The 12,310-nt window shown below is 47.9% G+C and overlaps 1 protein-coding gene across 1 annotated transcript; it reads right to left on the bottom strand.

The window, feature by feature from the left end:
• Nucleotides 1-2,681: 2,681 nt before the first annotated feature.
• LOC113744163 (uncharacterized) lies at nucleotides 2,682-4,177 on the bottom strand. Its single transcript, XM_027272531.1, has 3 exons — nucleotides 3,569-4,177; nucleotides 3,302-3,479; nucleotides 2,682-3,156 (listed from the first exon to the last, which is right to left on the bottom strand). Exons 1-3 carry the CDS (start codon nucleotides 3,947-3,949, stop codon nucleotides 3,098-3,100), a joined length of 618 nt encoding a protein of 205 aa, XP_027128332.1. The 5' UTR covers nucleotides 3,950-4,177; the 3' UTR covers nucleotides 2,682-3,097.
• Nucleotides 4,178-12,310: the final 8,133 nt, after the last annotated feature.

The raw sequence follows: 12,310 nt of genomic DNA, 5'->3' as shown, positions 1-12,310 counted from the left end.
CTCTGTTTCTGAAAGGCTTTTAATACCCTGCAGCACTTTGAATTGTATTTATCTGTTACGTATCTGTTCTGTATTGTTTTATGTAGGGATGTAAACGGTTGTCAAAGAATTTAGTTGATTAAATTAATAAGGTTAATTGAAGGGCCACAGGAGTTTTTCAGTGAAATGTCATGGTGTCGCCAGTTGAGGCCGCCATTGCTTAATCTAGGCCACACCGAACGTACCTGAACGTAACGACACACAAACATGAGGCGGTCAAAGTACGCGAGCAGCTCCTGTGTCTAAATAAACATGTTAAACTATTCGAGGTGTGCTGTTTGAATACAGACCCGCGGCAACTCGTCACTCTCTAAATTGTTAAATAGAAGCCGTCTAATTTTCCTGTCACCTTCCTCAGGGATGATTGAAGCTGTGTTCAGTACTACATGTTACTGTAAGTTTCCAGGATGAGTAATCTTACTGTGACCTTTCTCAGAACAAGGGAGATTATAAATGGTGCTGCTAATGTTTCAAGTTTTTCATCTAAGTACTTTACCAGATAATTATATGTAGGCTTAATATTGTGTAGGCTAAGCCCAGATTGTATAGCTTTAAAAAATACTATGTTGCTTAATGTTTCACATGCGACAGGTGAGCCAGTGCACAATTATTATTTTTTTTTATGTATTTCAATTTTCTGTGCAGAATTTATTTTGGTTAAATGCCACATCTGTACTGTATGTATTTTTTTTTAATTCAGTATATAAGCAATATTTTGCTTTACGTTAAAAGACACCGTGAGAAATGTTCTCAGGAAAAAAGCTGCTTATCAGTTAATCGTTAATCAACTAACGATTAATGAATTTATCTATAATTTGCACAGCTTTGTTGTAAAGCACTTTGGTACCGTTCGGCTATTTTAAAGGACTTTACAAATAAACTTGATTTGATTTAAATCAAATTTGTTTTTGTTTTTTTAAACCTGCTTCTTTGTTTTTGTTTTTCTTGTGAAGTACTTGTGTATTATGTGAGAAATGTTGTACAAATAAAGTCTGATTTTGATTTAAAATGTCAGTTTACGCATTTTACTTCATGTAAAGAGGTCGAGGGGGGACGTGGGAGGCCAGACGTTGTACATCAACAGAAATGAGCCGAGGCCTCCACATTACGGATTGTCTGCGTGACCCTACAGACGAACTCGTTGCTGATTTCAGACTTAGTGTTTGATTGAATAAAACTTGTCTTGATGTTTTCTGTGCTCTGATTGTGGAAACTTTTGTAAAGTCAAAAGGAGTCGACCACAAATTCAACTTTTCTGATGAGTCGCATAAAAATCACCGTCTACTTACGTTGCTCTGTCGACGTCCATCAAAGATTGGTTTTCAGCATCATCTCTACCCAATCATGTCACTAACCTGCTAGTTACCTTGTTAATTATGAGATGATCCATCAGCTGTACCATTCTTCTGTGGGGATTTGCAGCCTCTGGGCGCTGCAACGTCTCTCCGCTGCAGTGCGGGAGTTTGGCGGTTCAATCCCCGCTCGGGACAAGATAAGATGAACAAAGTAATGCGTGCGATACAAGGGAGAAGGTAAGTAATGAATAAAGGTAAATATGTATGTGTGGGGAAAAATATGAAAAAACCTTCATAACCTAGAGATAAAGAAATGTATTGCACTGACTCGTGTTGCACTTTAATGTCAATAATCAGAAATAATAAAACTTCCAAACAAACTTCAGAATGAGTTTATTTTAAAAACCCAAACAAGAGGAACATGCTCCAACAGGTGGACACGAACACCAAAATAAAAAAGCAAAGTAAGTGTCTTTAAAGATGTATTTCAAATCAAATAAGTTTCTCTTATTTTGAAAAACAAACAACACTAGGTGTAAAGAAACAGCTGGAGAACATGTTCAAAACAGATAAATATAATATTCACAATAAATATAAAATAAACAAGCAGGTGGAAACAAACAAAATGCAAAATAAGTGTCTTTTTAAAAGTACTACCGGCATTAGTCCTGATATCAGCCTCCCAGAGCTCAAAACACTTTAAACAGCTTAATTCTCCGTAAAAAAACACTGACTGATGTCGGACATAAATGAGATTTTTCCAACAATATTTAAAATCATATTTAAAGAATATTTGACTCACCAGACCGCTCGGTAAGTTTAACTCCGCATCATCTAACAAATGCCATTGGTCACAAGTTGGAAGGGAGGAGGGGCTGCTGCGGTGCAAAAGATCCGCGGTTCGATCCCCGGTCCGGACAAAACTAGAGACGATTTTCAGGGGTTAGAACATGATGTGAGTTATGTACATGTGTAAATATATCTCACAACAAATGGAGCCTTCTCGTTGGCTAAAAGTTGGAGCATGGGGGATTCTGTGTACATGTAAACATGCTCTGATAAGACGAAGAGATAAATGCAGATATGTTTTGTTTGTTTACTTTTTTTCCCCCCGTCAATATTCAGAAATAATAAAGCTTTCAAACAAACTTCAGGAAGAGTTTCTCTTTTATTTTGAAAAACACAAACACCAGCTGTAAAGAAACAGCTGGAGAACATGCTCAGAACAGATAAACATTCACAATAAATATAAAATAATAAAACAGCAGGTAGACACAAGCACCAAAATAAAAATGCAAAATAAAAGTCTTCTTTTAAAAGGTATTTACAAGAAATAAAAATACAAAACATTATAATAATAAATAACCTGGGGCTGCTGGGCAAGTTTATATAACAATAAAATGTTCTTCATGAATAAAATAAAATAAATCAGCCCCCAGAGTCGCCTCATCCTCTTTTCTTCATCTCCTTCCTCCACAGATTTCCTGCCGACAGCGGCACAGTATGACACCTGTCATGCGAGTGTGGCACCTGCTGCAGGTGTACTGCACCGGCTGCTCTACAAGAAGAGGAGGAGGCTGACGGACAGGGGCAATGCACCCTGGGAGTGGTGTTTGTTGGTGGAGGAGGAGGGAGAAGGCCGTCGGAGGGCCCGGGCTGCTCCTCCGGGACATCAAAGTCAAAGGGCTGTCCTCGTCCCACCTGTACAAAGGACAGTCCCTTCACTGGAGGGAGAGGGTGGACGGACACGGCTGGAGCAGAGACTATTCACGTCCCCTGCTCCAGCACAGCCCTCCACCTCTCGTTCTGCCTCCGACAGAACCTGGAGGACAAACACAGACTGTTTTTAGTCTCCCAATTTCAGTCAAAGTCCAGATTACAACACACAGAATGTGTATCAAACTCATCACTGGGAGATGTTTCTCTGATTGAGCTCAAAGAGCTGAATGTCCATCTGAGCCATCAACCTCGGGCTAGCCGGTACTGCTTCCCTAATGTCCACGTAGTCGGAGGGGATGAGTCCTCGTGGTCCCTCCGAACCGCCTGGCCACGAGGTGGAGATGACAGAGCTGGTTGCAGATGGCCTCCACCAGGCGGCTGGTGCTGGGCCAGCTTGCAGGGCCAAAGGTCAGTCCGAGCAGGCAGCTGACAGACAGACGAGGAGGAAAGAGGACGGCGTTAATGCACGGGAGAGATTTGCTGGAGGAAATAACGAGATCTGAGAGGAGTTCTACCGTTGGAGACTCTCGTTTCCAGGACAGGAGGTGTTCTTCTCCTTTGCTGCTTTGAACTGCCCCCTGTGCAGCCTCCCCTGGAGCAGGATGAGTCCGGAGGGCGGGGGATGCCGGACCGGATGGCTCAGGCATGGGTGCGTCAGCTGGATCACCTGACCGGGCTGCTGCTGTGTTGGCGGATGGGGCGTCAGGCTCTAAGATGGTGGGGTCCGCCTCATCCGCCTCATCCAGCCCCTCGATGACAGCGACCTCGTCCGGAGTGTCAGGGTCCAAGCTGACATCCTCAAGCACTCTGCCTGTCTGCTGGTAGAGGAACTCCACCCCGATGAGTTCCCCTATCACACACACCAAAAACAGGAAGCAAAGATCTTGTTCCAACATCCAAACTGTGAGAAAATTGGTTTTGACAAAGTGAAAAGCACGGCCTCCATTCTTCTCTGTGAAAGGAGGAGGGGGGACTCTGCGGTCCTGGTATCTCTGTGCTGCAGGCGGTTCGATCCCTGCTCGGGACAAGGTAAGAACATAGTAATTAACATGTAATGCAAGGTTACTACAAGGTAGTAATAACCCTAACCCTAACGGTAAGTAATGAATTAATGTAATGAATGAATGAAAATATCTAATTTTTTACTGCAATCTTGCCCTCAGTTAATCAGAAAGAGGGGACGTCTGGTGAGCTGCAGTGACTACATCACCCAGAATGCATTGTGGCACAGACCAAAATGCACGGCGGGATCACCCAGAATGCCTTGCAAAAATACGAGGATCGTTTTTTCTTAATAACTTGACCAATTTTAATCACACAGTCACATACCATACATCAAAACCGATTCGTCTAATCGGCCTCATCAGAATATACCAACAACCCCAGTTTAAATATCATTTTAGAGATCGTTTTTTTCCACACCATAAGCGTGAAGGCTCTCTCCGTGATAGACACCGGGCAGGGAGATAGCCATGTTTTAGCCTTCCTCTGGGGACATCGGCCTAACGGTTGAGGTTCCTGGGGTGTGTTAAATCAAAAATCAGAATAGCTCGTTGTGTCGTGCGTTGTATGGGACACAGGAGCACTCTTCAGACTTAGACTAGCGCATTTCCTGGGGTTTTGTGCGTGTATGGAACACAGGAAATTGCTGAGGAATAGCTTAGCGAGTGTAGCTTAGCTTAGTCTAGAAGCATCCGGGGTCGTGGCGGTGAGGGGGCACAGGAAATGGCTTTTTGGGATAGTATGGGAGTCTTGGGGGTTCCGGGAGGCAGTGGCAACACGGCTGGCCGTTCCTTTCCTTCGCTGGGACTTGGGAAGGCAGCGCTCCGTCCGCGGCTGGTCCGGAGTATTCCGGGGGGGACTCTCGTTAGTTTAGCCAAGTCGGGATGCCTGGGAGGGGCCAGGGAGGCAGCGCTCTGTCGGGCTGGCTCTGGTCACTCCTTCCCTTGAATGGACTGGGAAGGCAGAAGCTTCGGCGTGCCATTACCTTTCTGTTCTGTTGGGGGCATCTTTGACTTTAGCATGGGGGTCTTGGAGGTCCGGGGGAGGTGATCTTCGCATGCTGAACCCTTCCTCCTTCTCTGGGCGCGTTCGGGAAGGCAACGTTCGGTCGTGGCCGGTCCTGGATGTTCCCCCGGAGGGACTCTCGGGTGTAGCTTGCCCAGTCGGGATGCTTGGAGGGGCCAAGGGAGGCAGCGCTCTGTCGCGGCTGGCTCTGTCACTCCTTCCCTTGAATGGGACTGGGAAGGCAGAAGCTCGGCGGTGCCATTACCTTTCTGTTTCTGTTGGGGGCATCTTTTGACTTTAGCATGGGGGTCTTGGAGGTCCGGGGGAGGTGATGCTTCGCTTGCTGAAACCCTCCTCTCTCTGGGCGCGTTCGGAAGAACGTTCGGTCGTGGCCGGTCCTGTGTTCCCCGAGGGACTCTCGGGTGTACTTAGCCAAGTCGGGATGCTTGGAGGGGCCAGGGAGGCAGCGCTCTGTCGCGGCTGGCTCTGGTCACTCCTTCCTTGAATGGACTGGGAAGGCAGAAGCTTCGGCGGTGCCATTACCTTTCTGTTCTGTTGGGGGCATCTTTGACTTTAGCATGGGGGTCTTGGAGGTCCGGGGGAGGTGATGCTTCGGCATTGCTGAACCCTTCCTCCTTCTCTGGGCGCGTTCGGGAAGGCAACGTTCGGTCGTGGCCGGTCCTGGATGTTCCCCCGGAGGGACTCTCGGGTGTAGCTTAGCCAAGTCGGGATGCTTGGAGGGGCCCAGGGAGGAGCGCTCTGTCGCGCGGCTGGCTCTGGTCACTCCTTCCCTTGAATGGACTGGGAAGGCAGAAGCTTCGGCGGTGCCATTACCTTTCTGTTCTGTTGGGGGCATCTTTACTTTAGCATGGGGGTCTTGGAGGTCCGGGGAAGTGATGCTTCGGCATTGCTGAACCCTTCCTCCTTCTCGGGGCGTTCGGAAGGCAACGCTCAGTCGGTGCTGGTCCTGGACGTTCCCCCGGAGGGACTCTCGGGTTTAGCTGTAGGTCAGTGAATGTTTTTTGGGATAGTATGGGAGTCTTGGGGGTTCTGGAGGGCAGTGGCAACACGCGCTGGCCTGGTTCCTTCCTTCTCCTGGGGTACTTGGGAAGGCAGCGCTCTGTCGCGGCTGGTCCTGGGTATTCCCGGGGGGGACTCTTTTTAGCTTAGCTAGCTTTAGGAGGGGGCTTCAGCTAGCTGGTAGGAGGCTAACCCCCTTAATTTCTCAGATTTGGATTGATCCCCTGCTCTTCAGCCCTGATCGACTGAGCCATGGTAACCTATGCGGTGTGAACAAGTGGTTCAGGAGGTCAGGGGGTAAATGCGGCCCCCTGGGTTCCGACTCTAGGAACAGCACGCAGGGTGTGGTGGTCCAGAGCGTCAGGACCTTGAACGTGGCTCAGTCTTCTATGGGGGTTAGCCCCGCTCATGCTACAGCACATACTGCACTACACACGGAACAATTGGAAAACTAAAAACTTGAATTGAACCTTTTCTCCATTCTTACCCCTAAATTCTACATCCCCTAGTCCAGCTTAGGTGACTAGGCAGAGGATGCACCGGGACCTAGACCCCCTTACCCAATTCGTTACTCCATCCCCTGGTTCGGTTAGGAACGAGGCCGAGGATGCACCGGGACCTAGACCCCCTTGATTTGGGCTTCATTCCCCATCTGGAATCCTGTCTTGGAACCACCATCTTGAGCATATCGCCTTCCGACCCCCTCAAACAATCAAACGACTTACCTACTGACCCGACTATTGACTGAGGACTTACTCTGACATTTTTCTTAAGAAAAGATTCTCAAAATTTGGCTACAATTGGTCACAGAGTCACACTCCGGGGCTTGATCAACCCCGGCTGGGCCCTCCTGAGGTGAAGGTGTCTAGTGATAATGGCCGAAACACCTGATGATCCTTGGGTTCACTACTGATGATGTGCTCTGAAAATTTACAAATTTCTCCTTTTTTTTAATGACAACAAACGACTGGCATACAGATCATGACCCCTCTCTATTTGTGTAAAAGACTGCCAGAGACCTGACTGACATCCACCCTATCTCCACCCTGCTCGACCTAAAAACCCTAACCCCGATTCTTGCCCACACCGCAAAATTAGTCCACCGTGAAACCATGCAACCTAACCCGCCATCCCGAATATCACCCACCCTGGATCTCTCCATCTTCCATCCCTTCGATTTCGGCTTCCCTCTCCCCCTCCTCCCCTCCCCTGAGGTTCGGAGGTGGGACAACCAGGATTTGCCTAACCGGCGCGGTTTGGGCGATGGTGCAGTCACACCTCCCTTTACTGAATATCCTGCTCCCAAACCTCATCCGCTTAGTCTTACCTTCCCTCTCCTTCCCTCTCCCCTCAAGGGAAGGGACAACCAGGATTTGCCTAGCCGGCACGGTTCAGGTGATGGTGTAGTCACACCTCCCTTTACTGAACATCCTGCCCTCACGTCTGGTTCTCATCTTCCATCCTCCTCTCTATCCCCTCAAGGGAAGGAACAACCAGGAATTGCCTAGCCGGCACGGTTCAGGTGATGGTGTAGACACACCTCCCTGTACTGAACATCCTGTCCTCACTTCTGGCTCTCATCTTCCATCCTCTTGGACTGGCCCTCCCTCTCCCTCTCCTTCCCTCTCCCCTCAGGGGAGGTGATCGGTGGTCTGGAGTGGGAGAGCCAGGATTTGCCTAACCGGCGCGGCTTAGGTGATGGTGTAGTCACACCTCCCTTTACTGAACATCCTGCCCTCACGTCTGGTTCTCATCTTCACTCCTTCTTCCTCTCCCCTCAAGGAGAGGACAACCAGGATTGGCCTAGCCGGCACAGTTCAGGTGATGGTGTAGCCACACCCCCTTTACTGAAGATCCTGCTTCAAAATCGTGGGACTTACTCCTCTCTCCTCCCCTTAGGGGTTGGGTTGGATGGTCCTGAGACCGGGTCGCCCATCTCCCTCGCCTTCCCTCTTCCCTCTAATTGTATTGGGGGTTGATGGGTTGGGAGGGGGACACGGGTTTGGCGAGTTGGGCGCGGTATTGGTGAAGGTGTAGACACACCTCCTTTGCTGAACACCCCGTCCCCCTCTCTCGACCTTATCTTACCTGCTCCTGGGGCGCTCCTGCCTGGTCTTGGTGCGGCAATCCTGGGGGCCCCCTATCCGACACCAGGGTGCAAAACGGGGGGTGATGCCTGAGTGACATGCGTCGGCCAGTGCCTTGCCCTTGGCTCCCACACCAAACCTTGTGCGTCGTCGGACCGCAAGGGGGAGTCATGAGATAGTTCCCCTAACCTAACCAACCCTAACCTAACCCTAACCCTAACCCAACCCTAACCCTAACCTTTTGCTGAACACCCTGTCCCCTCTTCTCGACCTTATCTTACCTGCTCCTGGGGCGCTCCTCGCCTGGGTCTTGGTGCGCAATCCTGGGGGGCCCTCCCTATCCGACACCAGGGGTGCAAAACGGGGGGTATTGCCTGAGTGACATGCGTCGGCCAGTGCCTTGCCCTTGGCTCCCTACACCAAACCTTGTGCGTCGTCGGACCGCAAGGGGGAGTCATTGAGATAGTTCCCCTAACCTAACCCTACCCTAACCCTAACCCTGTGGTTATGTGTAAAGTGGCAAAAGGATTCAACCGCGGTGTACGTCTACGATCCTCCAGGGTCCGGCCGCCATCAGCGTCTCTCTCTGGCTCCGTCCTCCAGACAGGCTCTATCAATCCAAGGGTTCCTCAAAAACCGACCTACAATAATAGTCAGGGTGAAAATTTTCTTCAATTTCTCATATCTTAAACATGATCACTTTAAATTGTCTCTAATTCTGAGAGAATAAGTGCTTTAAACTAACTTGTATGCAAAATAAGATCACATTTCTCAGTAGCAAAGGTACAATAATTATAAGTATATTATGATACCAAATGATTATTTTTCTAACAGTACCATCACATATATATAATGCTATTAACATAGCAATTAACAATTTATATCACAAATAACCAAAATGTAAACTCTTGTAATGTTCACAAGTAAGAAACCAAAACTAATGTGCAAAAAACTAACAATATGGTCACAGTCACACCATAAGCACACCATAACTCAAGTAAAAGCTAGAACAAAATTGTAGCTTGTAGCATTAGCGTTTTAGCATTTAGCATTAGCACAGCAGGACATCTCTCACCGCGGCGATTCTTCACCCGAGCGAATCCTCCACTGCACTCCTGCAGGTCGTGGTCGTCCGGGGAGATTCCTCCTTTGGTTTTTTTCCGAGTTTGTTAATCACTTTTTTCCAGTTTATCCACTTCTGTGTCTTCCGTCCTGACATTAAGACCGTATCCAGAACATGCTTCCTCTCTTGCTCCTCTAGAGGCTTTGAGCGAAAAGTGAACCTGAGTCAGGTGGGTTACAGACTGCGTCTGCTCCCTCTGACTGTATGACAGACCGGGACCACAAACTCATCCCTTCAAATTAAAGTTCCAAGGCTGAAGCGAAAGTCCCCATTCATTCATTACATTAAATTCATTCTTACCGTTAGGGTTAGGGTTTATTACTACCTTGTAGTACCTTGCATTACATGTTAATTACTAGTTTCTTACTTGTCCGAGCAGGATCGAACCGCCTGCGCACAGAGTACCAGGACGCAGGCAGAGTCCCCCCTCCTCCTTCACAGAGAAGAATGGAGGCGTGCTTTTCACTTTGTTAAAACCAATTTTCTCACAGTTTGGATGTTGGAACAAGATCTTTGCTTCCTGTTTTTGGTGTGTGTGATAGGGGAACCATCGGGGTGGAGTTCCTCTACAGCAGACAGGCAAGGTGCTTGAGGATGTCAGCTTGGACCCTGACACTCCGGACGAGGTCGCTGTCATCGAGGGGCTGGATGAGGCGATGGAGACCCCACCATCTTAGAGCCTGACGCCCCATCCGCCAACACAGCAGCAGCCCGGTCAGGTGATCCATGACGCACCCATGCCTGAGCCATCCGGTCCGGCATCCCCCGCCCTCGGACTCATCCTGCTCCAGGGGAGGCTGCACAGGGGGCAGTTCAAAGCAGCAAAGGAGAAGAACACCTCCTGTCCTGGAAACGAGAGTCTCCAACGGTAGAACTCCTCTCAGATCTCGTTATTTCCTCCAGCAAATTCTCCCGTGCATTAACCGCCCTTCCTCCTCGTCTGTCTGTCAGCTGCCTCGGACTGACCTTGGCCCTGCAAGCTGGCCCAGCACCAGCCGCCTGTGGGCCATCTGCAACCAGCTCTTGTCATCTCCACCCGTGGCCAGGCGGTTCGGAGGGACCACGAGGACTCATCCTCCTCCGACTACGTGGACATGAGAAAGCGTACCGGCTAGCCGAGTTTATGGCTCAGATGGACATCCAGCTCTTTGAGCCAATCAGAGAAACATCTCCCAGTGATGAGTTTGTAGGCAAACACATTCTCCGTGTGTTGTAATCTGGACTTGACTGAATCGGGAGACTAAAAATCTGTGTTGTCCTCAGGTTCTGTCGGAGCAGAACGAGAGGTGGAGGGCTGGGCTGGAGCAGGGGACGTGAAAGTCTCTGCTCCAGCCGTGTCCGTCCACCCTCTCCCTCAGTGAAGGGACTGTCCTTTGTACAGGGGGACGGGACAGCCATTTGACTTTGATGTCCCGAGGAGCAGCCCGGCCCCTCCGACGGCCTTCTCCCCTCCTCCTCACCAACAAACACCACTCCCAGGGTGCATTGCCCCTGTCCGTCAGCCCCTCCTCTTCTTGTAGAGCAGCCGGTGCAGTACACCTGCAGCAGGTGCCACACTCGCAGGACAGGTGTCATTACTGTGCCGCTGTCGGCAGGAATCTGTGGAGGGAGGAGATGAAGAAAAGAGGATGAGGCGACTCTGGCGTTGATTTATTTTATTTTATTTTATTCATGAGAACATTTTATTGTTATATAACTTGCCCAGCAGCCCCAGGTTATTATTATTATAAGGTTTTGTATTTTATTTCTGTAAATACCTTTTTTTTTTTTTTAAAGAAGACTTTTATTTGCATTTTTATTTTGGTGCTTGTGTCTACCTGCTGTTTATTATTTTATATTTATTGTGATGTTTATCTGTTTCTGCGCCTGTTCTCCAGCTGTTTCTTTAACAGCTGGTGTTTGTGTGTTCAAAATAAAAGAGAACTCTTCCTGAAGTTGTTTGAAAGCTTTATTTATTTCTGAATATTGACAAAACAAACATATCTGCATTATCTCTTCATCTTATCAGAGCATGTTTACAGAATCCCCCATGCTCCAACATTTAGCCAATGAGAAGGCTCAATTGTTGTGAGAATATTAACACTGTACATAACTCACATCATGTTCTAACCCCTGAAAAGCGTCTCTAGTTTTGTCCGGACCGGGGATCGAACCGCGGATCTTTTGCACCGCAGCAGCCCCTCCTCCCTTCCAACTTGTGACCATGGCATTTTTAGATGATGCGGAGTTTAAAACTTACCGAGCGGTCTGGTGAGTCAAATATTCTTTAAATATGATTTTAAATATTGTTGGAAAACACGTTAAAGTCTCATTATTCCGACATCATCACACAGTGTTTTTTACGGGAGAATTAAGCTGTTTAAGTGTTTTGAGCTCTGGGAGGCTGATATCATGGACTCATGCCGGTAGTACTTTTAAAAAGACACTTTTTTGCATTTTGTTTGTTTCCACCTGCTTGTTTATTTTATATTTATTGTGAATATTATAGTTTATCTGTTGAACCTGTTCTCCGCTTTTGTTCTTTACACCTGTGTTTGTTTTTCAAATACAGAAAACTTGATTGATTGTGAATACATCTTTAAAGACACTTACTTTGCTTTTTATTTTGGTGTTCCACGTGTCCACCTTTGGAGCCAGGTTCCTCTTGTTTGGGTTTAAAATAAACTCATTCGAAGTTTGTTTGGGAAAGTTTTCTATTTTCTGTATTGACATAAAGTGCAACACGAGTCAGTGTAAACATTTCTTTATCCTAGGTTATGAGGTTTTTTCATATTTTTCCCCACACATACATTTTACCTTTATTATATCATTACCTTCCTCCCTTGTATCGCCGCATTATGTTCATCTTATCTTGTCCCCGAGCGGAGGCTGCAAATCCCCCGCTCCCCTTCGACGGAGAAGAATGGTACAGCTGATGATCGTCTCATATAAACAAGGTAACAGCAGGTTAGTGACTAGTTGGGTAGAGACGAGGCTGAAAACAAATCTTGATGCACGTCGACAGAGCAGCGTAGGTAGAC

Source organism: Larimichthys crocea, chromosome XXI (genome assembly GCF_000972845.2).
Source record: "Larimichthys crocea isolate SSNF chromosome XXI, L_crocea_2.0, whole genome shotgun sequence".
Lineage (NCBI taxonomy): Eukaryota > Metazoa > Chordata > Actinopteri > Sciaenidae > Larimichthys > Larimichthys crocea.
The sequence above is the reverse complement of the archived record's forward strand: the minus strand, read 5'-3'. Positions and strand labels throughout refer to the sequence as shown.

Bases quoted from the DNA above. Each gene is read 5' to 3' on its own strand.
- LOC113744163 (XM_027272531.1), bottom strand. From the start codon at position 3,949: ATGTTGGAACAAGATCTTTGCTTCCTGTTTTTGGTGTGTGTGATAGGG. The intron at 3,480-3,568 runs GTAGAACTCCTC...TCTGTCTGTCAG, and splicing joins GGAAACGAGAGTCTCCAACG to CTGCCTGCTCGGACTGACCT. The intron at 3,157-3,301 runs GTTGATGGCTCA...TTTGTCCTCCAG, and splicing joins GCAGTACCGGCTAGCCCGAG to GTTCTGTCGGAGGCAGAACG.